We start from the raw sequence: 27915 nt of genomic DNA on the forward strand, positions 1-27915 counted from the left end.
GCAAAGCCATGGTGAGCGCCGCAGCTGGGGAGAGCTTCTCTGGCTCTGCTCCAGGTGTCCCAACAGAGCACAAGGGGTGTTAACAAGTCCCTATAAAACTGGGACTCTGTACATGGGCCCCCCACAGAATTGCCTCGACAGAAGTTAATGGTTAAAAAGGGGGGGGGGGGGGGGGGGGGCATTTGGAAACGCTGCCAGCCAAGCATTAGAGAATGAATTCTGCCAGCAAAATGCAACATATATCAGGAAAAAAGATGCACATGAAAGTATTATTTCTTGCTGTGCTCAGACAGACTCAAACTTTTACCCAAAATTAACTGCATTTGACTCCAGCAGGTGTTTGGACTGGGTAAATCCCAGTAAAGCAAGGCTCCTGCCCAAACACAGGCCAAGAAGGAAGGTGATAGGCACGAGAACAGCCACGCATCTGGCCTCACGCACAACCTACCAAGCATGACAGCCAAACAAGGGTGGTTGTGGGGGAATTGCTTGGGTGTGTAAGGAAAACAGCCTGCCAGAAGGGTGCCTGCACCAGTGCTCCTGGTACAGAGCAGCGCTGCAACCTGTACCAGCACCCAAAGCCAGCCCCCCCCAATTGGGACCCAGCTGGGAAAACCGGGGAAATGCCTTCCCTGCTCCAGCAGCTCACAAACTGAGAGCCCCAGCCCTGCTGTCCAGCTCCCTCTGTAGCTGCCTTCACAGCTCACCCGACCTCTGCCCATCTTCCAATTTCCTTCCCTCACTGCCTCTTCCTCTGCTGTCATTTCTCCCACCCACGGCCCAGCTGCGTTTGTACCTGCTCTGACCAGGCTTGCGTGCAAAAGGATTAAATCATCCTTTGAACCAGATCCAAGGGACAGCACTGGGCACTGGAACCTTAAAATATTAACCCCAGCATCCACTTTGCACTTCGGAAGTCGTTTCTCCTGCATTGCAGATGGGGGGTGAGCACTCCCGCCGTTCACCATCGCTCGTCCTCTCGGAGCGAGCCGGCAGGCAGAGGGCGTGCAGCTGATGGAGAACAAACGCACGAGGCGAGCCTGCTCTTCTCCGTGAGCTGGAAACCCAGAGGCTCTTCTATCTTGTGTTGGGAACATTTGACTCAGCAGCCCAATTTCACCCGCTGCCTCCAAGCCTCTCCTCCCCGGGGAGCGCTGCCAGCAGGCAGCTGGGTGCAGGCAGGTTTAAGGGGGAAGGAACCGGAGCAGAGGCTGCACGTAGGGGTAGGATGCAGCAAGCTCCTTGCCTCCAAGGAGCAGATTAATCATGGCTTGGGAAGGGAGAAAGGCTTTTAGCTGAGGCTTGCTGAGCCCATTTTACCTGTGACCCCACCCAGCAAGGGAGAAGACCCCTTCAGAGCATCCTCAGCCCCTGCCACAGAGAAGAGGCCGTGACGCGGACACAGTACGTATTTTATTATTAAAAAAATGCATAAAAACTAATGACATGCTTCCCAAAGTTAGAATCTATATGTACATCTGCGCTTCCCAGGCAGCTGCAGGGAGCATAGCCTTCTGCCCTCTGCCACCGTGTGCACTGCACACGTCTGTTACCCTTTGTTAGGTGTTATCTTCTCACCTGCATTTACGAAGAGAAACCCCCGTAGTGCCTGGGCTGTAAGGTTGTGCAGTTCCTATCTGTGACCGAGGAACTGTACGGAGCTTCTGGAGACAGCTGTAGGCTGTATTGTGGTAGGAAACCTCACAGAAAGGACCCATGCCCAAGCCCCAGACTGGAATTTCCCTCCGTTACAAAGGGCTCTCTACAAGGGATCAAACTAGACCCAAACTTTGTAGCGAGCCCCTAAGCTTGCAATAACTGAGAACTTGGCATTGAACAACGGGGTGTCCCGATACTGAGCCTTGCAGTCTAACTCGACTCATTGGTCCCACCTTGGCCAACTTGGCAAGTGATGACAGCGGTGGTATTTGTTTCCAAGGAAGAGCAATGAGGAATCCTAAGTCTTGTGGTTCTGCCGAGTTTTCAGCGCATTGGAAATAAAAGAAATCAAGATCTAGCAAATATTTAGGATAATTAGAGTAAGATGTAACTGCACTTCCTTGCTGGGAACCACTGCACAAAGCAAATGCTGATTTTACATTAAAATATTAAATTATTAAAAACCACAGAAGCGCTTGCAGTTACAGTGAGTCAGACATGCTGATTGAAAAACAAAACAAAATCCAAAGAGCAAAACCATTAATTTTGCCCTGTCTGGAAGGCTGCAGTGATACAGGTCTATGATCTGATGTGGCTTTTACAGCGTGCCAAAAGACCTCCTAAACAGAATGGCCAGTGGTTCTCAAGTTTTTTTGTGATGACAACTCCCTCTCTTTAGAATGAGATCTCCCTGTTCTTCCCCCCAACACACACGTACACCTTCCCTGAATTGATTTCACACCTTCACCACAGCAGCTACAGCACTGGGTTATTGGAAAAAGTCACTGAATGGTTAAAGAGAAAGATTAAAGAAAACCCATTCTAAATCAAATACTGAATCCTGCTCCTGGTGAAAGTGATGCAAGGCTGCCACTCTGCAGCTAAACAGTCTCCTTCCTCTCCTGGAGGACAGAGCTTAGCATTAATTGGCACTGCTTCCCCTTACTGCTAGCAAGTCCTCTCTACAGTTTCCTCTCAATCCCTTTGAAGGTAGATCCTTCTCTCACCCACGCCAGCTGCTCTCCCTCCTTCCCCTTTGAATGGCAGCTGCAAGTCTGGTCAGACCTGAGCTGATGCCAAACAGAACAAAAAATACAAAAGAGGTGTGTGGGGTGAAGACGGATGCTAGATTTTCTTTTTTTTCTTTTCTTCATAATTTCACCACTCATTGAAACATCTGAATCTCCTAAGAGCCCTGGGCTGAAGGAGCAGCAAGTGTTACCGCATGAAGTGTACCAGATGTTCAAACTTAATGCTGGGTGAAAGGAGATCTGCAGATTGAGAACCACTGAGGTAGGCAACACGTCTAGGCAGCACTGCTGGGTGAACACCAGGGGAATTGTCCCTGGTGTCCTGAATGACAACGTAAATACCCACTAGTGTTTTCAGAGGTACCAGTCCCAAGTCATGCAGCCAGTACCGAAGACAACATCTACACGAGAGCGAGCGCTGACTGAACACAGAGGGTGCATTCAGCTCTGCTCCAGCTGTCAGTGAGAAGGACCAGAGCACAGACTGACCGCCCACCTCGGCTTTGACCTTCTTTCAGCGGGAGGTGATCAACCCCCCACCCTACCGCCCCCCCTCCCCAAATCCAAGGGGGTGTCAGGGTTGTGGTCCGTCCAAGCTGTCCACACCTGCAGCCCACACAGCTGGTGAAAGCTGCCACAGCTGCCCACGAGCTCCGGCCGGCGTTGTTCAAAGCCATTCCAGATCCGGCATCGGAGCCCCAAGCGACGCGGCACCGTGGCTGCACACATCCCGTCCCAGGGAAGCAGAGTGTCACTGCTATGTACAGACTAACAACTTTTCTCTCCTTCTGTCTCCAGCTCATACAGAAGGCTTTTGTCCTCCCCTTCCTGCCCATCTGGATGCCTTGCAGCCTCGGCATCATCTCCAAGGCACAAGGGGCTCATGATGTAGCGATAGTCACTCGTGACAGCAGCAGCTGCCCCAGCCACGGTCTCATCACCGTCCGTGTTTGCAAAGGAGGCGTGCAGGGCAGGGTCACTGCCGGACGCCTCTTTGTCCTTCCCAATGTTGACATAAAGAGGGTCCTGACTGGCAGAGAGCGTGGACATCCTCCCCCGAATCATTTCCAGCTGGTACCGGAGCATTGCGAAGCTCGGGCGTAGCTTGGGCTCGGGATGCCAACATCTGCACATGAGATCGTAGCTGCAATAGAGGAAGAGAAGAGCACTGAGACCCCACACAGCCACCCCAAAACATCCCAGCAGGGGCTCTGCACAGCGCAGCTCTGCCCAGCCATCAAGTGAGGGGAACGCCTGCAGAGGAGGTGAGTGGAGCCAGCTCCTCACCTGCTGCTGGAGGGCTCCGTCCCACCTCTACAACACTGGAGCTTGTGCAGTCCTGCACTGCTCCGGCATGTGCCTTGGAGAGGTACCACTACCTCAAGACATCCAAATTCCCTAACCTACAACATGGGTGAACACGTTCTGACCTCCTCCAGGCAGTGGCTTTGCTGAGCGGAGAAAATAGAGAATAGCAAGAATTTTAGCTTCAGTGTGTGTTTATTTGCACAGAATTTGCATAACTTTTGTTGTTAAATTAGACTGGGTACGTCCTCAGGGTATTAAATACATTTAGAGCGAGGCATTTATTTCTGCAGTCACAATTAAAAAGCACTGAGAGTTTTCCAAAACTCATTGGCTTTGGCTTCGCACAGGTGATGGCACATGGGCAGGTATTATGGATCTAAACTTGTTCCTTCCTATTTTCAAAAGCATTTTAATCAAAATAATTATTTAGAGAGTAATAAAAGGCCTGCCAAGGGATGCTGAACTTCAGCACCTGTTTGGTGCTGTTACTGGCTGCAGGCCCTGTCTTGCCACGCAGATGGTGTTTATCCTGCGGCCAAACGCCAGCCAAAAGCAGCAGTTGCCTGAGTGCTGGTGCGAGGAGATGGCACCAGGGGACGGGGGGTGATGGGCTCTGCCCCTCGGCTCACACCAGCCTGGCTGCAACATGGCCAGAGCCATCATCCCCCTCCTCCTCCTCACACATTGCCCCCCAAAGCAGCAGCTGTGCTCCTGTTTGCTGTCACCAGTTCTGCAGGGAGCGGGGACAAAGCACAGCGCTGGCACTGGAGAACACTGCAGACAAACAAGCCTCAGTTAAGCTTGTAAGCCGAAAAGATCTGATATGGCCCTCACTGGGAAATTAAACAATTCATGATAGCTTTTACTATGTCCCTCACTTGCCATTGGCTTTATGAGCCTCTTTTGGATCTCACACTAGGTTTGCAGAAAGCTTCAATGCCTCAGTTGCCTGAATCCTGAATTATGTCCCTCTCAAGTGGCCAAAACAACTCTAAATGCTGAGCATAAAACAGAACCTTCCTATTCTGCAACACCAAATTAAAATACATGCTTTTACCCTGCCAGGTAGACACCAGGAATTCATTCGAAAGAAAGGTAAGGAACTACTGGCTGTAGTGGATCAACCCCAAAGCCCATTTGCCTCAGGATGCTGCCGCTGACAGCAGCTGCCGCTGACAGAAGCCCAGAAAAAGCACATAAGCCAAGGATGAGCATATAATAAGGTGTTTCTGGCATATTTCCTTGGGTCTCAATCACTTGTAGTTCAAAGGCCTCTCAAAATGGAGGTTACTTTTTCAGTAGTTTTTGATGAATTGTTCTTCAGTGCCAGGCAGCTCACTGAATCTCTTCCCTACATTTGGCATCTTTAACATCCTATGGCCGTAAGCTCCACAACTGGGAACCACCGCTACTCACAGCAGTCAAGATGCAGACATAATGAATTTAAGCAGCGGCATAAGAATGTTTTCATTTAAGCTTGGGAACAGTTAAAATGAGCTGCTGAAAAGACAAAAGTGCACAGCTTCAGTAAGGAGTACAGATTATTCATTTACTTGGAAAAAAAAAAAAAAAGTCTGGGGAGAGGAAACTATGTGGAATATTGCACCATCACAGCATGAGGGACGGGGACTTCTTGCTGACCCTTTCACACACTGGGTATGGCTTGAAAAGGCCACTAAAGCCAGCGTTTGTAGATATGCCACAGGACTAAAGCAGGAGCATGGACTGCAACGTGCAGTTCTGTGCTCCCCAGCAGGCTACTTGACTCCTTCCTGCAAGTCTGGAATTGCCTGAAACCGATATCCACAAGGCTGTCCTGGTTTTGTTTTAGCCTGCAATTTAAGGTGGGACACTGAACTACAGAACCTTAAATCCTGTCTCCTGTGCCTTTCTCATCCTGATTTCTGTGCGAGTAGTAGATCCAAGTTTGAAAACTGGAGACCTAGCTTTGAAAAGCACCTGCAGTCCACTGCCTTTGCAATCTAGTTTCCTTGTAAACTTGCTAGACTGTTCTTCAAAGATGCTGGCCTGAGAAGGCAGGGAACAGTGAGCTTTGGAAATGCAGTTACGGTTTCTACAAAGCCAAGAGCTTCTAGCATTGATACTGTTCAAGCTCTTGAGCCAAAGTAGCTGCTTGTGGAGCTACCACGGGTTCCAGGGAGCTCTGCCAGCAGAGCAAATTTGATAGCTAACCCAGAGACTTTCTAGTGAATGCCTCTGTGTGCTGGTAAGTGGATGGATTCAGGTCACAGTCTCAGCCAGCTGCCCCCGTTTCCATCCCATAAGCCAAACCTCTCAAGGAAGCACAAGTCAGCAGGGAGAGGAAGTACTCACACATCTTCCAGGCACTCCGGCGGCTGCTTCAGCCTGTTCCCGCTGATGAGGTAGTTGTAGATTTCTGCGTTCTCAATGCCAGCATAAGGGGTTTGCCCTCGGGTCACAATCTCCCACATGGTCACCCCGAACGCCCACTGAAAGGGAACACCACAGAGAACTGGTGAGCTCCCCATTTGCGCGACATGGACAAATGAGAAGGCAAGTCCACAGGCCTGAAGGAGAAAACTAAGGCAAAACCCAGTCACAAGGCAGCAAGGAATACGGGAGAAGGTATCAGAAAAGAAAAACAGAACAAGCAAACAAGGGAAAAGGAAGCAAAAATCTCAGAGGAATGAGAGAAGTTATGTGGAAGAATGTCTAAGCACTGATGTATTCCTGCTACAAAGTTCCATCAGTGCTTTCTGTGGGATGGAGTATCATTGCTACACATGTACATGACTGTATGGGTTACGTGCAATTGAGATTAGGTCACCTTCAAATTTTAATGCAGAAAAGTAAGAGAAAAGAGTGAGTAAGAGACTGTCCATAGAGAAGAAAATGAGGAGGATAAGGGAAAATGTGAAGGAGACGATGGGGATAACAACTGAAGAATGAAGAAGGACCAAAGGACAACAGGAAAAGGAGAAAAGAGTTCACTTCTTCTTCTTCTTGACATGAGTCACTCATGTATTTTTAGTCCCAAGCTCTGAGAATACCCAAGGCAGAGGTGGCACTGTCCCTCCAACACAAGCTACCAAACAAAATCCCTTTTCCCACCACTAGGGAGTTTTCCCATCCTCCACGAACACAGGATTCCTCCACTTCTGCAGAAATACAAGCAGCCCCCAAACACACCAGAGCAACTCACCACATCACTGTGTGTTGTGTACAGATTATCCGCCAGACTTTCCAGAGCAAGCCACTTCACTGGCAGCTTGGAAGCACAGCCCTGACGGTAGTAGTCTCCACTGTAGATTTTCTTAGAAAGCCCGAAGTCTGCAACACTCACATTCATGTTCTCATCCAACCTACGGGAAAGTGTTAATGACTAAGAAAAGCATTTAATGGCTACCTCAGGCAAGAAAAGAGGTACGTCCAAGATTTCCTGGCCAGGAAACTGAGGTATGTAGTCATCAAGTATTACCCAGAAGGATAATGACTTCATCTATTTGATGACCAATGTGAAATAGTTGAGTGGTCTCACATCAGTTCCTTGAGACTAACAGGGTGATAATTAGGAACAAGGAAGTAAGCAAACAGCCACGCTCAGATGATCCACTCTGTCATCCAGAGTGAACTCGGATACTTTCTGCAGGCTCAAAGATCAACAAACGACACTGGCATTGCTCACTGCTGTCAGTGAGACCTGTACCCTGTGTAAGTGATCAAAAAAACACAGTGCTTGCCTAGATTGCACATTACAACTGCTTGAACTACATCTGCAAGCCATTCTGATCAGGCCAGGCTAATTTTCTGAATTGATCCGTAACCTGCTTAAACCTAGGCACTTTAGAAGGTAGTACCAGTGAAGCCCATAAAGATATTATGCTTCCCGGTTTCATAACAGACTCTCCTGCTTTCCCCAAGATGTGATGAAATAGGCATTCAGCTTCCTCTGAAGGAAGTCTGCTATTTTTTTTTATTGTTCTTTAAAAACAGGAAAACAGCATGGGTTTCTCAGAAGTGTTGGAGCAGACTAACTCCTCATTTTTCATTACAACCATCAGGCTCCTATCTGTACATCTGGACGTTTAGATGCCTTTAGAAATCAGTGTCTTCTTGTTGATTTTATTGGTTGTGGTGGTTTTGTTCAGAGGCAGAGTTCTGTCTGCCAGAATGGGTTGTTCCTTACTCCATTCTCAGGGAAGAAGCAGAGACAAAAGGACAAAAACCAGACTTTCCTTCCCTTCAAAGCAGGCAAGGCAGTTTGGGGACGTGAACAGCAATGTGGGATCATGCAGTGTGTTCACCATGCAATTATTTTTAAAGGCATTCTCCACATTAGCCATTCTTCACATGCTTTCCAGGAAATTCTACATTTCTTATATTGTGAAAATCAAGTCCTCCAAATAGATGCAAAGAATAGATATTTCAGGCTATACTTAAAGTTCCTTTCTCCTAACACAGCCAAACCCTTTTTCTCCCGTTGGTTACATCAAAGGCGGAACAAATAGCCCATGCTGACACACAGCTATTAGAATGACTAATTACAAGCACATATTGTAATCAACGCAGTGAAAATATATGCTCAAACCAATGATGGGATGGGTCCTTATAAATAGGGACAAGCTGGAAGTTGAAGGTTAAGAATTGCCCCCCACAGCATTCCTGGAGACGATCCCTCCCCACTTCTGTTGTGCATCCCTCTATTATCCCTTCTGGTCATTCTCTAAAAGCTCATGGTTCACTTACATGCAGTTCCGAGCTGCAAGGTCTCTGTGTATGAAATTTTTTGAGCTCAAGTACTCCATCCCGCTGGCAATGTCAATCATGAACTTGAGGAGTGTCTGAACAGGCAAGTTCTGAAAGAAATAATAGTTTGAGGTCTGTTCCTGGACACTTTCAATGACTTATGGCAAGACTGCAAGATTTACTGCTAGCTTACTAAGCCAGAACACGTGGATACAGGGAGGGAATGGAAAGCACAAGTTGGTCCTCAATGTGCATGGGATTAAATACTTCAACATCTTATCCCAAACACAGCTTTCTCTGGTATCAGAATCTGATCATCTATCAACACCTTTGGGAGACCAAGCCCAAACTGATCTGCACGTTCTCTGAACATCCACACCCTCCCTAAAGGAATTTTAAATAAAAAAGACTTACAAAAGGGTTTTCCCCAATCCGTGACATCAGCAGAAAAGCGTGAAGGTCTCCATGCTTCATGAAGGGCAGGATCACCATGGGAATTGGGAGACGGCCCTTGGGACGGCTCCGTAGACTGACTCCTGGAGAACACACACAAAGAAAAGAGGTTTTAGCAAACAGATCAGGACCATCTTACAGGCTGCTGGGCTTTTCTCTTACAAATCTGAAGGAAAAAGACGTGCATTTTTGGTGGATAGGTTCTAAGCTCGTTTGCATGCTCCTGTAGTATTTGCAAGAATGGGAGGAATGGCTTAAATGAGATTCTTACTGCAGGTGTACAAGGGCTGCACATTTGTTTTGAGCACTTACACCCACTCCAACCTCTTCTAGGCCTGGGCAGGAGCACATGCTCGCTCCCTACAGCGCCACAGGGGTGGCTGCACTACCACTGCTGTTGGACAGCAGCACAGGTGGGCACGTGAGGCTGAGTGGGATGGTGCAGGAGCGGGAAGTGCTCCATGACACCACAAGCAGCACTGCTGGCTTACCGATCAGTTTGGTGACATGCGGGTGGTCGAACTCCTTCATGCACGCAGCCTCTCGCAGGAACTCCTCGATGTCAGTCGAGGTAAAGATGTCCGCTAGAAAAAAAAAAATCACTGAGTTTTTTCCTCAGTGGGTGGCTCCAAGGGACGTTGCAGATAATGATTATCAGAAGCTTTTCGTAGAGGATGTTTCGCACATCCTCTCAGACCTACAGCTAGATGAGCCAGTTTACAACAAAAGCAGAGCCTAACACTTTCTCCTGGGACAGAATGCAGTAAGCATACATCAGGGACATCTGGTAAATTGCTTCTTGGCACAGGAAAGACCTGCCAATTAGCAGCTCTTTTCTCAGCAACAACTTTCCTTGGAAGCCACAGAAATCACGTGTGGATTAAAGATGTTAAGAATACATTAGCTAAAGGGACCTAAATTAGTGTCAGGGAGAGGAGATGGCACACAGAATTAAAGAAGACACTAAGACAGAGGAGATGGCCTGGAGCCCCGAGCTACAGTGGCAGAAATCAACTCATCTTTGATGAGGATGGCATGAAATATCCACACTTTCGCATCTCTTAGCACAAGTGAGTCTTCTAATGTGCTGGAGCTCAGATTTCTTAAATAGCCACAGTAGTGGAGAGCTCAGACTAAATTCAACAATGACATACATCAGCATAAATTTGAAGTAAAATATTTCTCACTTATTACCCGAGATTTATGGAATTGCATCAATATAATCAAGAATTAGTCCAGCAGTCTACCTCCCCCACTGGTGCTGCTGAATTTAGCGGGAGCCCTCCAGCACTGCTGGCAAGATCAGACTCAGACCTACACAGGAATATTCACATTATTTGCTGTAGGCAAGCATTTTAATATGATTCAGAAGACAGAAGTGGATTTCCTTTCTACGGCCAACGGAGAAAGAAAGGTGCCTCTGGAAGGTGATACAGAGTTCAAGTTAGATGGCTGAACACAGACAGTTTGACTATTCACAAAACTGCTTGCAAACTGATTTATTTTACTGTTGAAACTGGAGAAAATGATATAACTCACACTAACTGGTATCAGCACACTTAGTACAGACTGGCATTCTGTGGCAGCCAATTTTAACTTCAAAGGTAAGCAAGCGTGACTCTGCTTTCAGCCAGTCACAGTTAATTTTTGCCTTACAGGCACGAGGGCTAAAATAACATAGGTTAACATATATATAGGAATGCACACACACTGTTTCACTTATACCTGCTAATTGCTTTTGCTGTCACACATTTCTACCTGATGAACGTTAGCTGACCTTGTTATGTATACTCCTCAAACAAGGGATTGGAAGGCAGTTAGACTATTCTGTCACCTACTCCTGACGGAGGTGAGTTAGTTTGCCCCTACATTCAGTCCCAACACTCTTCTGTTTATTCTAGGACACATGCTTGGAGAAATGTGTTTTTCACTGCTGGATTGTTACTGCAAAGCAGACCTGCCTGAGCTGTCTGTGCCGCATGATGTAGTACTGTGTCGAATCAAGCAACTGAACAAGATCCTGTGCACACAAAAGCTGTAGCTATGACTTGCTTTTGGTTGCAATCACTGTTTGTTAGATGCTGTACAATCAACTAAGGTGGCAGAGGTCCTTCCTGGAAGAGTTACTACAAAGAGACTGAAATGAAAGCAGTGGGAGAAAACACTCGTAGAGGGGTTGAGTGGGAAGCTCAGAGAGGAGGAAGGAAGAACGTCAGGAGACATTTGCTGGAGAACAGGACAGACAGCATTTAATCTTTTTAAGCTCTCTTTCTCTTAAGGACTTCAGGTAGCCCTACTGCCACTTACCTTTTAGCATCTTCACTGCTACTTTCTGGAAAGAGCCATCATCTAGCTTCAGTAGTGCCTCTCGAACTGACCCAAATTCCCCTGTGAAATGACCAGAGCAGGCAGTGAGGGAACAGCTTCTACTGAAGAACGTATGATTCACAGCAGGTTCACACCAGGGGTCGCTGACAAAGGAGCTGAGCAAGCACAAGAAATGCAGCTACCAGCTTCATTTTTTCCATTCTGCAGCTCCACTCGGCAGTTTTCAGCATGTGCGTGCCTAGAAGTAGCACTAACAGCAGACAGAGGCCACTGTGCTGGCAGTCCAGAAAGCAAAGGAATGCAACAGGCAAAGAAAGCAATCCTCTACCAGGCAGACAACGCAGAGTCAGAGCATAAACTGGGATCCCAGGCAGGCATTTCTGGGGAAGACACATCATGAGAAATGCAGCTACGCAAAACTCTGGTCAGGGAAAGGACTGTTAGCTGGAGAGACGAGTGGATGAGCTGGCTGAGGAAGCTCAGTGCTGACCATTTTTGGAGGTGACAGCTGTCAGAGCTTACAGTCCAGTAATGGTGCCAGGACTCAGTCAGTTGAGACACAATCAGGCCTTATCTCTCAAAATTCAGGGAACAATTTGCATGAATCATTGCTGGCCAGACAAAACATACAATACCTACTTGTGTGTACATGGTATGTTAATTCATACGAGGAAGAGTTCAGCCTTGTGTGTTCTCAAAGGGAGGTTACAGGAAATGCAACTAGTTAAATCCCTTAAAGATTATTTTACCCTGAAATAGCTTTATACCATAGCATAACAGCCTCTTTGCATTAATTCTGGCTCTAGATTTGCTCTCCATAATTTGGTAACTAATTACCCCATCCAAGATGTGTTACTGATGAGAAGAAGGCAAGAATGGCACCATGCCACATACCCCAAAAGCATCATCTTTCCACTATCTTTTCAACAGTGTCCTTGACTACTGTCTGGCATGTGTTATTTCACAATAATCACAAGCAGTGGATCAGACCACAAAGAGGACAAAAGGTAAGGATCACAGCAATTTTATATTGCTCCTGTATTTTGGAACTGTTTCTCAGCTGCAGAGTCAGCAGAGCCCAAAATAACACAGCCATGCCCTCTTCTAACACACACACTGAGCATGAGTTTGGGGGAATGGGGCTGACAATACTGAGCAGATCCTGCCAGCTGGTATCCTTCCACCAAGGGCCCCAATACAGCCAATTCCCACTTTGTTACCTGTTACGAGGGCAGCCCAGGAGGGTTAAAGCAGGATCCCAGAAACTGGTTAAGAGCTGACACTGTTAGCATTGTTCAGCCCTCTGACCTTCTGCAGGAAGGTCATCTTCCTGCTCTGAAAGAGCCTTCAGAAACAGATTTGTTCTGGGAGGGATGGAGCGGAAGAAAGCTCCCAGTGGGCCAGGGTTAAAGCGAATTCAATAAAACTAGTCTTATAAAGAAAAAGGAAGCCAAACACTCCAGCTCCCTTTTGCTTATGACCCCTGAGTTATGATACTCTCTTAGTTATTCACTTTATCATTACACACTTTCACTTATTCCTAAGAGATTGCCCTTGGCTTGAAAAAGTAGGATGATTCAACAACTAGTACACTAACTAGCCTGCAATTTTGGAAATCTAAACTCAAAACCATCTTTTTACAGAGTTCCTGGGCCAGTCTATTAGCTAAAGATAGGTGAGAAGCACCCACTTTAACTCTGCCCATACCTCTTGACCTAAAAATTTCAGAGGAATGGCAAGAGCACCTGTATGGGAGATCCAGCTGGAAACCTACAATAAGAGTTCCCATGAACCTAACTGAGGACAAATGCCAGCAAAATTCAGAACCTGATCCAAATGTGCCTCCAAATTCCCAAACCAAAATCTGGAGCCAAACCACCTGACATGCTGAGAACACATGAAATTGAATCAATGTATTTGTGAGGCATTGTGGTGCCTGTGGTACATCATCTGTCTCTGTATTGTCTTAGTATATTTGAATGTATGCTGGTATGGAAGGAATTTTATATCATCCCGTTGTAAGGAGAAAGTAGAGAAGCTTAAGTGAACATTCCTTTGTTTAAACCTCTGAAAGAAATTCACACCCCAGTGAATCAACAGCACTTTGGAAAGCTGAACATTTTGTGACTCTGTAGAGCCGTATTATAGGTATGGCTTAGCTAATATTCCCTCAGTCACTCAAAACTTTTGAAATCTTTTACCCCAGTGGAACAAAGTGTCATTTAAATTGCCAGCTACATACAGAAGAACAGAAAACCAGTTGCTTGTAATTGCTTCTCTGTGCTCAGCAGTTAAGGCAACACACGTGGACTTTTACTGTAAATTCTTATTCAGGTTTTGGTTCTTACCCTTGCCTAACATCCTTCCCAGGGTGAACTGCTGTTCCTGGATTAGGACATCTTTGAGTTTTGTCTTCAGCTCATCACTGATCCCCACACTCTCCACTAAAAGAAAACAAAAGAAGGGTCAAATCATGGGTACTTAAATGTTCTGTCACAACATCAAGAGTCACCTGTTCTAATCTCATCTCCAATCTGATTGGAACTATTGTAAATAGCTGAGAGTACAGAATGCAATCAGAAGGGACACTGGATGGACACCAGCTCATCCAACTTCATTTAAATTGATGGAGCTGCACCTATTTTCAATAGTCTGACTGGCACACAGACTATTTTAAGAACAGTACCAGTCTCACAATACCTGGCTGAATGGGTAACAAGGTCCAACACTATGTTCACTAGACTAATGAAAAGATCTCTAAATCTTTGGGAGCAAAGTCAAAGACAGCTGGAGCATCATCCTAACCCAGCTGTTCAGAGCTGATACAGAGAGCTGTGCCCAGGCTGAATCAGAAGGCAGAAATGGATCATCTGAACTCTGGCCATTCCTGGGCTGTTTGAGAAGTTACCAGTTCCTGGCCTCCCAGGACTGATCAGTTGGTTCATGCTTATAGAAAACTGAGCTAAAGCATACTGCTAATATTGTTAAGCCATACTCATTTCACTGTTACATTATATTACAGTTAAAAGAGTCCCTGTAGTGTAAAACTGGGGCAGAAGAGTAATGCATTTGAGTGTAAGGCATTAAGTTTCAGTCATCGTGAATTTAAGTGGCAACTATATGATGCTATGTAACTGGTATGGTAACAGCAACTCTGGCCTTTCACTTTTGCTATCATCCACAGACTGCCTAAGCATCGTTGTATATTATTTCCCATATTCTTGATCCAAGAACATCAGGTTCAGGGAAAACACAGAGCACAGTATATGCATGAATGCAACTTCTCACACAGAATCAATTCAGGTCATGTTACTTACACGTTGCTTCAATGAGCTCTGGGCCCTCCCTGTTGAAAGACCTGGCAGCTCTGAAATGGACTGCTGGATCCCCTCGGCCAACCACACTGCCAAAGGCATGGCTAGAAGGCAGAAAAGGGTGTGATAGACAGTATGCATGATTGTACTCAAACCACAAATGTTTTTGCAAAATAATCAGTCTGAAAACCACACTGGAGGAAAAAGCAAAGATGTCTCTAAGCAGCACAAGGAGAACTTTCCTTACCCAAACCGTGTTTCCTTCCTTCTTTTCCGAAGCAGAATAAGAGCCAGGGCAACAGCTGTGACCAGCGCTGTGAGAATGCCCAATGCCACAGGAACCCAAGATGTCCCATAAGGAGGTTGTCTCTGGCCACCTAGATGATGCAGAAAACACCAGTCAGCAAACAGAAGAATGTCAATGGTAAACAGACCATATCAGGATATATAATCTTTGTTTTTAAATGGAAAAATCATCTTGCTGAGGTTGATATACACAGGGTAACATCGTGCACTGGAATGTGGCATAAACAACTACTCTAGCTGTTTGACGCAGCAAAGGCAGTGCAAACACATCCAGTTATCAGACCCCATTCTTAGCTTGAAGCACTTAAAAAGTAAGAGGCAATGCTCCAGATTATACTACTTTATACGACATCATGATCTGGGGCACTTTAAATTGGAGTCTCATGTTAAAACCCTTACTTAGTAAGAGGATTTTGCATACAAGTTTCACTTTGTCCTGTTGGTGGCAGCCAGCAGAGGCTTGACCAGGCTACATAGTACTGCCCGAAAGCCATCCAGATAACATTTTGAAAGACAATAGCTCCTTGTGGCTATCTGGTTAAGGCCATCTACATTTCCCCTCCCACAAAGAGAAGCACCTTGTGGGACTTGGTACTGGCTGTAATCTCCCAGTGTCGTTTTTTGGTTTTAACTTCTCAATGTCTCTCTGCCAAAGAGAAGTAGAATAATAATAAAAAAAAGTTCCCTACAAGTCAAGAAAGAAGTTACCCAGCATGCAGGTTACAATTCTGGTCCAGCATTTGCTTTCAGATTATGCATATTTTGCCTACAAACTCTCCTCCACAGAAGACATGGACATGCTGCCAATCTGAGTAAGCTACCAGTGAAGGAAGATTCTGCACCAGTATGGTTATGAAGAGAAGAATATTATCTATGCTTGGCAAACAGCAGATAAATTAATCCAATTCCCTGAGAGATTTCTTCTCCAAATACAATTGCTGAAGATTAAATGCCAATTTGAATAGGTTTATTAAAATCTCGGATAGCCGTCGTATCTTCTAATTGTTTAAGAACAAATAAGTACAGGTAACAGATCCCTAAGCACTTTTCATCTTGCTCCCTTGCACATCTTCAACAGTTGACTGTGGTTTACCAGAAGCCAACGAAGAGTCATCTAAAATGGTGTAAATAATCCTATTATGTTATATGCCATGAGAGTGTACGTAAATCTGTCCTTAAAAGAGATGGTAGGGTAATGGGCTGAGATTGGGATGAATCTCTGCACAGATGTATGTGAAAAGGCGTGAGACATTCTTACAGGCAGAGCCCTGGCAAGCAAAGGGCTTCTGCAGCTCGTTTGCTAGTTTCATTGTCAAGCCTTATCACCCAAGTTTTCAAGGAAACACTGTTAGCCTAATAAACATGCAGGGCTTAAGGAAACAGAGCTCTAGAGAATTCTCCTCTTACAAAACATTATCGGAGCTTTAGCACCCATTCATCAGCATCTTATCTTTTTCAGAGACTCTCATGTTCTCTTCCCACCCAAAAGGTTTTATGGACTCTGAGTTTTATGATGCCCCTTTTTTGCTGCTCCTTTTGACCTGGCCTTCAAAGCTGCTAATGAGGAGGGAGAGGGATCAGAAACCCAACTGCAACTAAAATACAATGCAAGGCAACTCCAACCCTCTCCACAATTCCCAAGCCAATCACTCAGACTGTTTCTGCCACACAATCAGGGGAGGAACAGGTAACAACACTGAGGTAAAAGGTCCTCTCTGACAGCTAACAATAAGGTTTCCTTGCACCCACAGTGAGACAAGTCTCTCTCTGTTTGTCTACTCTGCCTGGTCTGGCCTGGTAGAGAGCAGGACTTAGGTCACTTTAAGGGGGGTTTCTCCAGAAGGAAGACAGCTGAAAACAAAACACAAAGTGACTCCTTGTTTCTGAACTGCCAGGAGTCAGGAGCCTATCCTACAGTTTACAGCAAACATGTCAGAAAGAGATGAGAGTTGAAATTCACTGTTTCTCCTGCTCTGCCCCACAGATCTTGGCTTCCCACTCTTGCCACTGAGCTAAGGAGGATGGCTGCAGCCCAAGAGAAGATCAAGCTGCCTCTCCTCCCCCGGCTCTGCCGCTCTCAAAGCTCCTGCTCTCCCCTCTTCCGAGCAGCATATGCCTTACAACTGCACAAGGCAGACAGAAGATGCTAGTGCCAGATGAGCTTAAATGAGTGTTTAGGAGCCCTTTGATGATAAGAACGCTTTTTATTTCTGTAGTAGGTCTTTTATTGCAAAGGTGTACAAAAAAAAACAATCCAGGAGACCTCTCCTGCTTATCATCATGAAGATTACAGAGAGAAAAAATGCTATTAGACCACCCTATTCCTTGCCGCAATGAAACAGGTTTCTACAGAGGATGCTTCTGAACATATTAAAACAACCTTTGTTAATAGTGCACAAGATCTCTGCATAGGCAGGGTGGAGCTCCTACTAGCTCGCTGTGATGACAAATACGCCTTAAAGTTTATACAAGCTTAGTCATCCCTACTGCCGCACTGGGAGCTGGTCAGAAACCACCCCTGGCATTTCTCACAGAAAGCAACCAGTGCCAGGCTTGCTATTTTAGGAAAGGAAGCAACTTATATTTTCTACCAGGCCTGAAACAAAACTGCAGTCTTTCTGCAGCTCTGCCGTTTAAACGGCCTGTCAGCTTTTCCACAGTGAACCTTTATTTCCAGGCTGTTATGCTTGTGAACAAATTATGTGTTTTCAGACAGCACTTGGCCAAAACATGCACCACTCCTGACGCTACTTTTTTTTTTTTTTTTTTTGAAGTGGTTTGGTAAATAAAAACAAGCAAACATTTTGTGCTTTCAGGATTATCCCATTCCAGCCTCATGTAAAATGCAAATCCTGTACATTCCCTGGGGTTTCTTGCCGGTGCTGGCTACTTTCTGGAGGGATTTTCTAGTCCTTTCAGGTACTTTTCTCTATATTTGGCTGCCACAGAAGACAACAGCAGAAGAAACATGATGGAGCAGATGCCTAACCTCTAGTAGAGCCAGCCCTGGACCTCTGCACCCATTCATTCTTCTTTGAATAATTCAATAATCCAATTCCACAGTGAGTGTGTTCACACACACCCTTGAGTACTGCCTTCATCATGAGAACCGGGCTGCCAAGGGGCCTTTGAATAACCTGCACATTAAAGCCAGTATCAAGTGGGGCTGCAGTTCTCCTCCCCTAGCTACTCTGCCCCGCTCCCTCAGCTCTTGCCTGCCTAGGAGCCCCACTCCAGTTCCCCCTGCCATTCCTCTGCCCAGAGGGATCCATGTCCATATGATTGCCCAAAAGATACATGGGTTGGGAAGAAAGCAGCAGCACGTGGGTCAGCACCAGAGATTACAGACCGATGTCTTAGCCCGCACCAGGAGCTGGAAACAGAACACAACGTGTCTCCCCTGCACACTGTCCTGCCCTTCTCCATAGCCTGACTCCTATTTCTCACTCACTGCGAAATGCAAGTGACAAGCAAATCAGCAGTGATGTATGAGCCAACCTGCCCTTTACCACTAGGAATGCACTCTGCACTTGCATCTTGCATGCTCTTTGTTCCCAACACACCCTTTGCACAGGGCCCAGGCCATCCAGCGTGGCTGCTGTACCATTACCTCCCTCTTTTATCAGTAGCTCAGTCTTTCCATGGTAAGCACCACGCGGGTTTAACATAAACACATTCAGTAAAGTCGCCACAAAAAAGCTATGCAGCCATAGTTTAATTCAGGCTCAACTTAAACAAGTCTGGAATGGCCTCAAATTAAACCAAAGAGATTTGCACTTTTGCTATTATGACTCCCCGTGCCCTGCCTTTAAAAGAGACAGAGCAGCAGCCAGAAGCCGTTTTGCTTATTCCTGCTCCTTAAATGTTATTTAATTCCATTCTGCTTGATAAAATGTGCTGTGGTACAAAGTCACGAGGCTCAGCCAGCCATTAGTACCAAAAGGACAGGTGTCAGAGAGGTCACAGCAGTCCCAGTCACTTCTCTCCTCCCACGCAAAGGGGTGCAGAGGACACTCACCCATGACCTCCTGGGCTTCGAGCAGGAAGAAGTCACTCCATGGCCCGCAGCCGGCAGAGTTCAGCACGCACACCCTGATGATCAGGTCTTTGAGAGGGTTCCATGTTGTGAGGTTCGCTTTTGTGTCCTGCACAATCATCTCCCCCTTGAGAGTAAACAGTAACGAGCTGTAAGCTGCCTGAAAAGGGAGCTAAAACATCTAAAATGTCACCTTCAAAACAAATCACTGCTGTGCAGCACCAACGCATAAGGGTTGGGAGCTGTGATTCCTCTGTTCCAGCCTCAGTTTTGCCCCTAACTTAGGGTATCATCTTGGGTTTCTCTTCTCAAAAAATGCTAACAGCTTCTCAGGGTGTAAGAAAGACAGCAGGTTTAATGATTCTGTTCTTTGAGATCTTTCTATGAAAGTTGCCATAGAAATGTTATTTTCTCCTGTTAAAAGACAAAATTCTTTCATCTGTTTTAGACACAAAGATGCACTATCACGCTGCAAAGCATCTGACAATTTTAATTCAGAGGAGTCTTGTCTGGTTTGCCTTGTTAACCAAATTCCAAATTGCAACTAAATTTTATGGCCAGTTTTCACTTAGGAAGACAAGGCCAACATATTTGCAGCAATTTTGGGGATCTTCTTACAGATCATTTGCAGTAAAGACACAAAGACTTGGCTGCCACTGCTTACACAATGTAAATTAAATAGGGATTCACAATATTACTACTTAGAAAGTCAGTGACACTGACCTAGCATGAAATGGATCATAAAAAAGGAAATAAGTCTCTTTTCCCTCTAGCTCTCTGTTATTACAGGCTTACTCATCATTAATGATGCTGGTGAAATGCATATTAAGAAACAAGAAACCGTAAGAAATGCTGTGAACTTCAAAGGCAGATACCTGGGAAAGGTCAACGCTGAGAATCAAATGAAAGGCCTTCTACCCTGACAGGGTCCTTTCAACTCTCTACACCTTGTAAATGAAACTGCAACCTTCTTTTTGTAATTTACAGTACAACTCATCCACTTGTTAAGTACACCTCTGCTGCTAGGATTTGAAAAATCAAGTCCAGTCACAGGAGAGAGATCCTGCACTGTCTGAGCTGCTTTTGGGACAGAACTAGAAAGAGGCAGAGATGAACCAAATCCCCTCACAGTTGTTCTTGTTCTACAAGGAGCATCAGGGAAGTGATCTGTGTACATACAAGCATTCAAGCAAAGGAATTTTGCACTAACAGGTCTCAAATATTGAGGTGTTACTATTGCTACAAATCAGAATAGATCTGTTTATAGAAAAGCAATGACAGCAAACTATTCTCCTGGTCTGGATAAGGGATGAGGCACCCTAGTGTCCAGAAAATGCAATCTGACCATTCTCCAACTCTGTGCCCAATGGCTCAGCTCCCCTCTGGATCTGTTACCTGAGTGATGTTATCCTGAATCCACTCCAGCCTGTATCCCAAGACATTTTCTTTTAGCACATCTGGAGCCACACCTTCCCACTCCAAAACCAAGCCAGGATCTCTTTGGATAACATGGATATTTTGTGGGGTGCTGCTTGGAGCTGAAGGCAGAGGAGAGAATACAGTCACTGTGCAGGAAATTCAGGCACTATCCACACTGAAAAAAATCTCTGACAAGACAGCTTCACCCTCTTTCCTGAGATCAGTCAGAAGAGAGCACGTGAGGAGTGAAACCATTTCTGTAAGCCACCAAGCAGTATGGTGGCTTCAAGTGGAGAAGATAAGGTTAGTCACTGTCTCTTGTTTTTCTCTGAAACCCCAAGGACCTCAGGGAGCCAGTGGGACACATTCCCAGAATGCAGGTGCCCTGTGGCTGAATCAACTTGTTTCTCACATATCACAGCTGTTAAACACATTTGACTATGTATTACTATTTTATGTTAAGAGGCCCTTAGAGCAGAGAAGAAATCTGACGGCATAACCTCCCTTGCATTTTGGAATTAGCAAGGACTTTGGTCAAGTTTATCCTCTTCTCCTTTTCAGTTTGAGAACTATCTTCAGAACGTGGCTGCTATTTGCTTACCAAGCTCCAGGGTCTGGAAGTAAACCCTGTCTGTGAAAGGAGAGCTGCCCATCTCATTGCTGCACTGCACGCGAACGCTGTAGTTGGTGGAGTGCTTCAGACCTTGCACACCATAGGCAAAGGGAGGCACGGGGGCAACTTCAGTGGAAACCTCCTGGCCATCTGGTGACTCAGCTACCTGTGCCAAGCATGAAACAGAGCAGTCTGTTACCATAAGCATATGAAAAACAGTTCCATAGGGATACAGATATGATATCAGCAACATTCAAAATACTGGAAAGGGAGCTGTCAAATAAGAATCATGAGCCATGCCTTTATTTGGTTAAGTAACATCACTCCTAGCTGTAGCAACAGTGTTTTTCCACCAGCAATTCCACATTTTAATTCATTTCCTATGTTAAATAATAATCAACCACAGAATTTTATTTCCTTTAGAGAAAACTAAAAGCGCTTGTTGCTTTGGGTGCCAGCAGCTTGCTTCTGAGCTGTCTAAGTTTGGGCAATGAAAACTGTTAATCAACTTCCCTGTTGCCTTGTGTCACTTCTTCCTTGAGTCCTTTTTCAGAAATTTGTAGATTTTCATTCTTGTCATTGATTAGAGACATGGCAGACACTGCTGGCTTGGTTCAACTGAACTGTTTCAAATCAAACAATGAGTTTTATCACTCCTGAAGCCCCTCTCTTCCCCACTCCCCCAGGTTCAGAACTTCTAAGCAACATGGGTGTTAATTTAAATCTGGTATCAGTATGCTTTTAATGCACAGACAGGTTCAATGCTCCCACTTGCTTTTGTACTGACAATAGCAGAAATCTCTGCACAGCTCCTGGGCTCAGCCTGTCTCCTCAAGTGCATACAAAACAGCAAGCTAGGAGTAAAAGCAAGATACACTGATGAAAGCAAAACACTCATGGGGACTTTTCATTCTCTAAGATTATAGCAGTTTTTCCTCCCTGCCCTTCCACTTATTCCTAAACACACTTTTGGCCCACTGCTTTATTTGGTTGATAAAAAGAATGGTTCTCACGTTTCCTTAATAGAAAAGCATATTGTTGTCATTATCAGTGTCCTCCAAAGCACGGGAAAAACAATCAGACCTTTGTGCAAAACCCTGTCGAGCTGATGATGTGTTTCTGTTCTCTAGTCGGAAGAGCAGGGGGTCTTGCATCTGCCCCCTTTATTCCCTGGAGCACGGCTTGTGTTAACAGTGTGCGAGTACGTCAGTTTCCTGCCCCATCCCTCCAGAAGCAATCTGCCTGTCTGAACAGGGTGCTCTCAGGGCACCCGCTGCAATGTCAGAGTGCCAGAAAACCAGGGCCAAGTCTTGCCCGCCCGCCCCCTCCCCTCCCCACAAGGTTCCCAGCAGAAGGACAATCGCTCCCTCACTGGGAGCCAGGAGCGTGTGCATTTTCACATGGAAATGTGGGTCAGTGGCTCTCACAGAATCAGAGCCATGGGAGAGGGAGGGAAGATGAACTGTGGCATTTCTGCCCCCGAAGACCCTTAGAGGGATGGCAGCTCTCTGTCAGCAGAGAACGACCGCCAAGTTAACCTGCTCCCAGATCCAGATGCAGCGACTTTGTCCTCAGAAGAACAGGAAAAGTCTGCAAGGCTGAGCGGAGGGTGGGAGACTGCTGAGTGGACAGAAACCAAGCCGCTCTGATTCAGCCTCTTTTCCATATGTCCTTGTCCCCTCACACCCCTGCCAAAAGTGCGAGGAGGAACTCAAAACCCGGGGTGATTAGCACTGCTGAAGCTGATGAGCATGCAAACCAGAGGGAATAGGCTGTTCCAATTGGAGCTAGCTCAGTATTGTAAAAGAGAGGAAGAAAGCCATTTTCAGCTGTGAACAAGAACAGAAGCAGCAACAAAAACCAGAGACAGGGGCCAGCTATATTCAAGCATTCTTTCTGCCAGGGAGTTAAATCAGAAGGATGGTTTCTTTTACTTAACATCAGAGCACGAAATCTCTGGTTTCCTCTCCACCTCCCCAAATGAAAGAGGACTGACTGTAAGGAAATTAGCCAGACTGCTTCCAGCATACCTTGCGTTTGTAAATCCTTCCTCCTCTACATAGTTGGCAACACCCCACAGAAATTCCTTTCCAGCTCATATTACTGCTGCAGTCAGGTGGGGAAAGCAAAGGGGCCCACCCTTTATATTGACAGATAAACCATGGGGAACGTGCCTAGCTGTGTTTGCACACTTGCTCAAGAAACCACCGCTTCTCTCGCCCACTCGGTTACTGTTTGATCAGATTTTACAGTTACGTGCATAACTAACTTTGCCCAAAGTTAGGCTCGTACCATTGTTTCCATGAAGCTAACAGGTGTGGTCCCATTTTAAAAAGGTCTTGAGCACTCAGCACCAGCTGGAGATCTCTGATAACAGCACCCTTCACCCTTGATTTCCTTGGCAGAAGTGGTCTTTGACACCAGGCTAATCAAGAATAAGAGGTAGTGCTTAATAGTACTCTAAAACATGCCTAGCTTTGTCTAAAAAAAGCCCAGCCTGTCACCTGCCTCCCCCATCTGCCTCTTTTCCTGTACTATCCCATGCCCTGCAAGCTCCTCGGGGAGGTGGCTCCGAGGAGTCCCACTCTTCACGCAGGGCAGGGGACAAAACTCAGAGGGGACGGTGCAGAGAGGCCGTACCTGAAGAGTGCAAGAGTGGAGAGGAGCGCGGCCATCAAACCCCGGCACCCAGACCACGCTGGCGTTGCTGCTGGTGACTTGGCTCACAGTCACATTGAGAGGCGGGAGAGGCATGGCTGTGAAGGAAACAAAGGCACTTTTCAGCATACACAGAACTGAGCAGGTATTCACATGGAAATGCGCAGAGGCTTGAGGCTAGAAATTATGCAATGAAATTGCTGGCAGAAACGGTACAATATCACATCTTTAGAGCATCGCTGAGTGTTGTGAATTAATCTATTATCTTAGCGTTGAACAGGCTATTCTCATCCATTCTTTAATAGTCCAGCACCCTTGCTCGATGCACAGAAGCAGCGGTTGACCTCTTTGATGGCAGCACCAGTGGGTGATGCTCACACCTGCACTATGCGGCCCTCTCCCCTGCCCCCTCCATTGCAAAGCATGACCCAGCCCTGATTACACAACTGCCTGTGGACTTGCATTGTGAACCAAATCAGGCCTTGAAAATCCCTCCCCCAAGCTCTCAGTCCGGCCCCAAACCAGCTCTTCCAGCAGCAGCAGAAGGGTGTGTTGCTGCATGACCCCAATACCCTGCAGTCGGGGTTGCAGCAACCTGCTCGGTGCCGTGACAGTGCCGCCTCCAGGTGCCTGCCACTGAGCCTCCTGCTGCGCCCAGGGACAGGGCCTGGATGGAAAACCATGCTCCTCCAGCCTCGGAGTTAATACACTCAACGGCACTCTGTTTGACAGAGAGGCACTTCGAGGCAAAGGGAGCGCCTATCATGTGGCTGGCACCACACTACCAATTAATGGCTGAGCCAGGAACGAAATCAGGGTTCTCAGACAGGCATTTAATCAGATGTTTGTGCTCCCTACCATCACACAGCAGCACCAGAGCACGGCTCTTCTGCTCGCTCTGGCCAGACACCTCCATCAGTGCAGGGGCCTCTAGGATTTCCTTGCGTCAACAAAAGCTCATCAGCTCCCTTTTATAATGCTCAATACTTCCATTTGCCTTCTCTTTTTCTCCCAGTGTAATTTCACGCAGTTACTTCATATTCTTCCTGATATATTCCTCATCATCTCTTTTTCACTCCTGAGTCTGTTTTAATTTAAGCATCTCACTCCTGAAAAACTACCAGTTTCATAGACACCAACCTCTCCTCCGACCTTTTGAGCCTCTCTTAAAATCACAGCTGCTGTACTGAGAAATTCTTTTCTATTGCTCCTCAACAAATTGTACCTTCAGGAGCCCTCTTTCAAAAACCCAAGGGGACTCAGGACAAGGTTCTACATAAAGATCAAATTTTCCACCTCTCCTGGGTTATATTCAGTGAAAAGAAGAAGTGGAAAAGTAATTGCAAACCAGGACTCCTCCAGCTGCAGCTCCTACTCTGCCAGAGAGCTCCTACATCTCTCACCATGCTGAGAACAGCCTCAGCATCTCCTCCACATGGGGCCACCTCACAGGAGAAATGCTTAGACCCAAGCCCATTCCCAGGCTCTCCAAAGAGCCTTGAGGAGAGGATGGGGCAGGCAATAGTTGATACCACAGATTAACCCTATAAAGCCTTTGCAGACCAGTAACTAGTTACTAGGATCCAAGGGCAGGGGGCTGCCACCCAGGCAAGAACAGTGCACACATGGGTGTGCATGCACACGTGGGGTGGCAGAGCATGGGGCTGGGACACAAGATGGGCAATGAATTCTTTGCGAGTTACCTTAGATTCTTCCATGTCTTGGTTTCTCTCCCTTTTGATCTTGGACATTCAGGTTCATAAGCTCTTTGAGGAGAAAAGAAGGCTGTTTTTTGCTTGCTTGGATATCACCCAAACATTGCCCTGAAGTCTTTATTTAGCTAACGTTCCCATAACTTTTGGTTTCAGCGATGTTATTTTCAACACTGGATTGTTTACCCAAAGGAGGCATGGGCTGTAACACCAGCAAGAATAATCAGCTGCTCAGATATCCAAGCAGTGATGGAAACAGGCACGGAAGAGACCAGCACCTTCCCCTATTTCTGCAATAGGCAGGAGGGATGGATGCACTTCCCCATCACAAGCCACTCTGTTTTTTTTGGAAAAAAAAACAGAGTGGCTGTGGTTTCTGCTGTGCTGTGAAACACAGGATGTAACCCACAAAGTCTCAGCTGCACACACGAAGGAGAGGAGAGCAAAGCCAGTCTGAAAACAGCAGCTTAAGTGTTAAGATAACGTGAGTTAACTTCCTCTGTGTTTGCAGAGTGCCTGGAACAATGGGGCTTTGTACACCGCTGGGGACTGTGGGCTACAATAACAGTAATTTTCTGCTTGGAGTACACCCAGCACATTGTGGGCACTACAGAGAATAGATAATGAACAACAACAGCAGCAAAGAAGAAGAAATGCTAACAGTTTGTAAATGCCCTAGCAAAAACATTTGCCTCTGAAAACACAGAAGAAACAAATTGTTTAATAAATTGTAGAAAGACTTTAGTCTCCTCATTAGCAGATGGATCTGTGCAAGAGAGGAAGGCCCTGACCACGCACGTACAGACAACTGCTCCCAGGAGTCATTTCATTCAATTCCACGTCTATAGGATCAAGGACTAAATGAACATTATCACCGTCTGCTCCTGTTCCTGCTGATGCTCTTACTGGGAAGCTTTGCCTGAGCTTTGACAGAGGTTGTACTGGACCTTAAAGGCTTTTTTTTTTTTTTTTTTTTCTATTTAAAAGAGCCTCATCGCTTCCCTAAGCTCATAACTAATTTTTAAAACATTATCTTTGAGGTATTACAGTTCGAACCAATAGGACTACTGCTCTGGACTCGACATTTAAAAGCTGTTTTCATATCTACAGAAGATGTCACATACTGGTGAAACGTCTGCCAAATCACTTAAATTCACTTTCCTCAGCTCAAAAGCGTGTGCGCACACAGAGGCGTATGCTGGTGGTATGTCCTTCACAGACAGGTTGTGTGGATTCATTACCTGACAGATTGCCCCTGAAGCATTTGGAGGACTTTTGGCAAAATGTAATTGCTGGGAAATATGAGAACTGTGAGGCCTTTATCCTGTCATCTTATTAATGATTAAAAATGTGTTAACATCAAAAAAGAAGAAAAAAAAGCTTGTTCATGCCAAACATTATCTCAAATTATGGCTTTATGCAATTTTTAAAGCTTAATAGCTTTGCGAACTAAACTCTATCCCAGGATAAAAATATCCATACAAGATATATTCCACAATAACTAATTCACCTGCGTAGACAAGCCTTTAAGGCAACAACTCCAAATGTTTTTAAATTAAGTTGTAAATCTTACTAGTCCAGCACACTGCATTCTTGGCATAGCAGTAACCACAACATTTGTCCTGAAGAAAAACACACTGTAGGAATGGTAGATCTACAGCTGGGTTTTAAGCTATACCTTATACTAGCTAATACAATTCTGAATTTGATATAGACATAAATGTTTGCTCTTATTCAGGCTGAGCAATAAGCTACTGCTTGCAACAAATTATTTTTGTGACACGTCTCTTTCCTGGAACTGATAATTATATCATTTAATGCGCATTAAAGCACGACTAAAAATTCAAATGCAGAAGCATCCCAACATGTAGAGGAGGGGAAGAGCTGACTGCTCCGATTACCCCCCTGTTTCAGTCGCCTGGATGCACAGAAGAAATGTGGCAGCAGCTTAGGGACTCCAAACAGCAGCTGCCCATGCAAGTGCTAGGGATTGTTTTGAACAAGTTTCAAAAGGGGAAAGAACAAAAAAATAAAATCCATAAAGAACAGTGTAGATGAATAGGTTTTACTAGCCACTGGTGATTGCCTTCCTTTCCTTTTTTCAGCATCTAATGTGACGCCAACAGAAGCGAGCAGAAATAATGGGCTCTTTAGCTCTAACAAGACCCATCCATCTCCAAGCAGGAAAGATTTCCCCAGCTTTGGTTTAGATGATATCCAGCTACATCTCTCACGAACAATTTGAGTGCTCCAACTCTCTACATTTCAAGGAGAAACTGCTATTTGACATCATGTTTCCATTCCTGTATCAGATGCGTTTTATTTCCAGCAGCCTGGGATACAGCCCCGC

General features: G+C 45.8%; 1 protein-coding gene across 1 annotated transcript in view; it reads right to left on the reverse strand.

Moving 5' to 3' along the window:
* Positions 1 to 1394: 1394 nt before the first annotated feature.
* Positions 1395 to 27915, reverse strand: part of TYRO3 (TYRO3 protein tyrosine kinase) — a 39721-nt gene continuing 13200 nt past the window's right edge. The window contains exons 6-19 of the mRNA XM_084287097.1: positions 23836 to 23951; positions 21184 to 21361; positions 20559 to 20701; positions 19146 to 19290; positions 15069 to 15198; positions 14825 to 14925; positions 13856 to 13951; positions 11487 to 11567; positions 9671 to 9763; positions 9141 to 9262; positions 8727 to 8836; positions 7183 to 7342; positions 6333 to 6469; positions 1395 to 3834 (exon numbers count right to left, since the gene is read on the reverse strand). Coding sequence (XP_084143223.1) covers positions 3459 to 3834; positions 6333 to 6469; positions 7183 to 7342; positions 8727 to 8836; positions 9141 to 9262; positions 9671 to 9763; positions 11487 to 11567; positions 13856 to 13951; positions 14825 to 14925; positions 15069 to 15198; positions 19146 to 19290; positions 20559 to 20701; positions 21184 to 21361; positions 23836 to 23951 — 1988 coding nt within the window. The 3' untranslated portion in view covers positions 1395 to 3458. The remainder of the gene's footprint in view (positions 3835 to 6332; positions 6470 to 7182; positions 7343 to 8726; positions 8837 to 9140; positions 9263 to 9670; positions 9764 to 11486; positions 11568 to 13855; positions 13952 to 14824; positions 14926 to 15068; positions 15199 to 19145; positions 19291 to 20558; positions 20702 to 21183; positions 21362 to 23835; positions 23952 to 27915) is intronic.

The sequence above is a fragment of the Netta rufina genome, assembly GCF_964035555.1.
Source record: "Netta rufina genome assembly, chromosome: 5".
In the NCBI taxonomy this organism is placed as follows: Eukaryota; Metazoa; Chordata; class Aves; order Anseriformes; family Anatidae; genus Netta; species Netta rufina.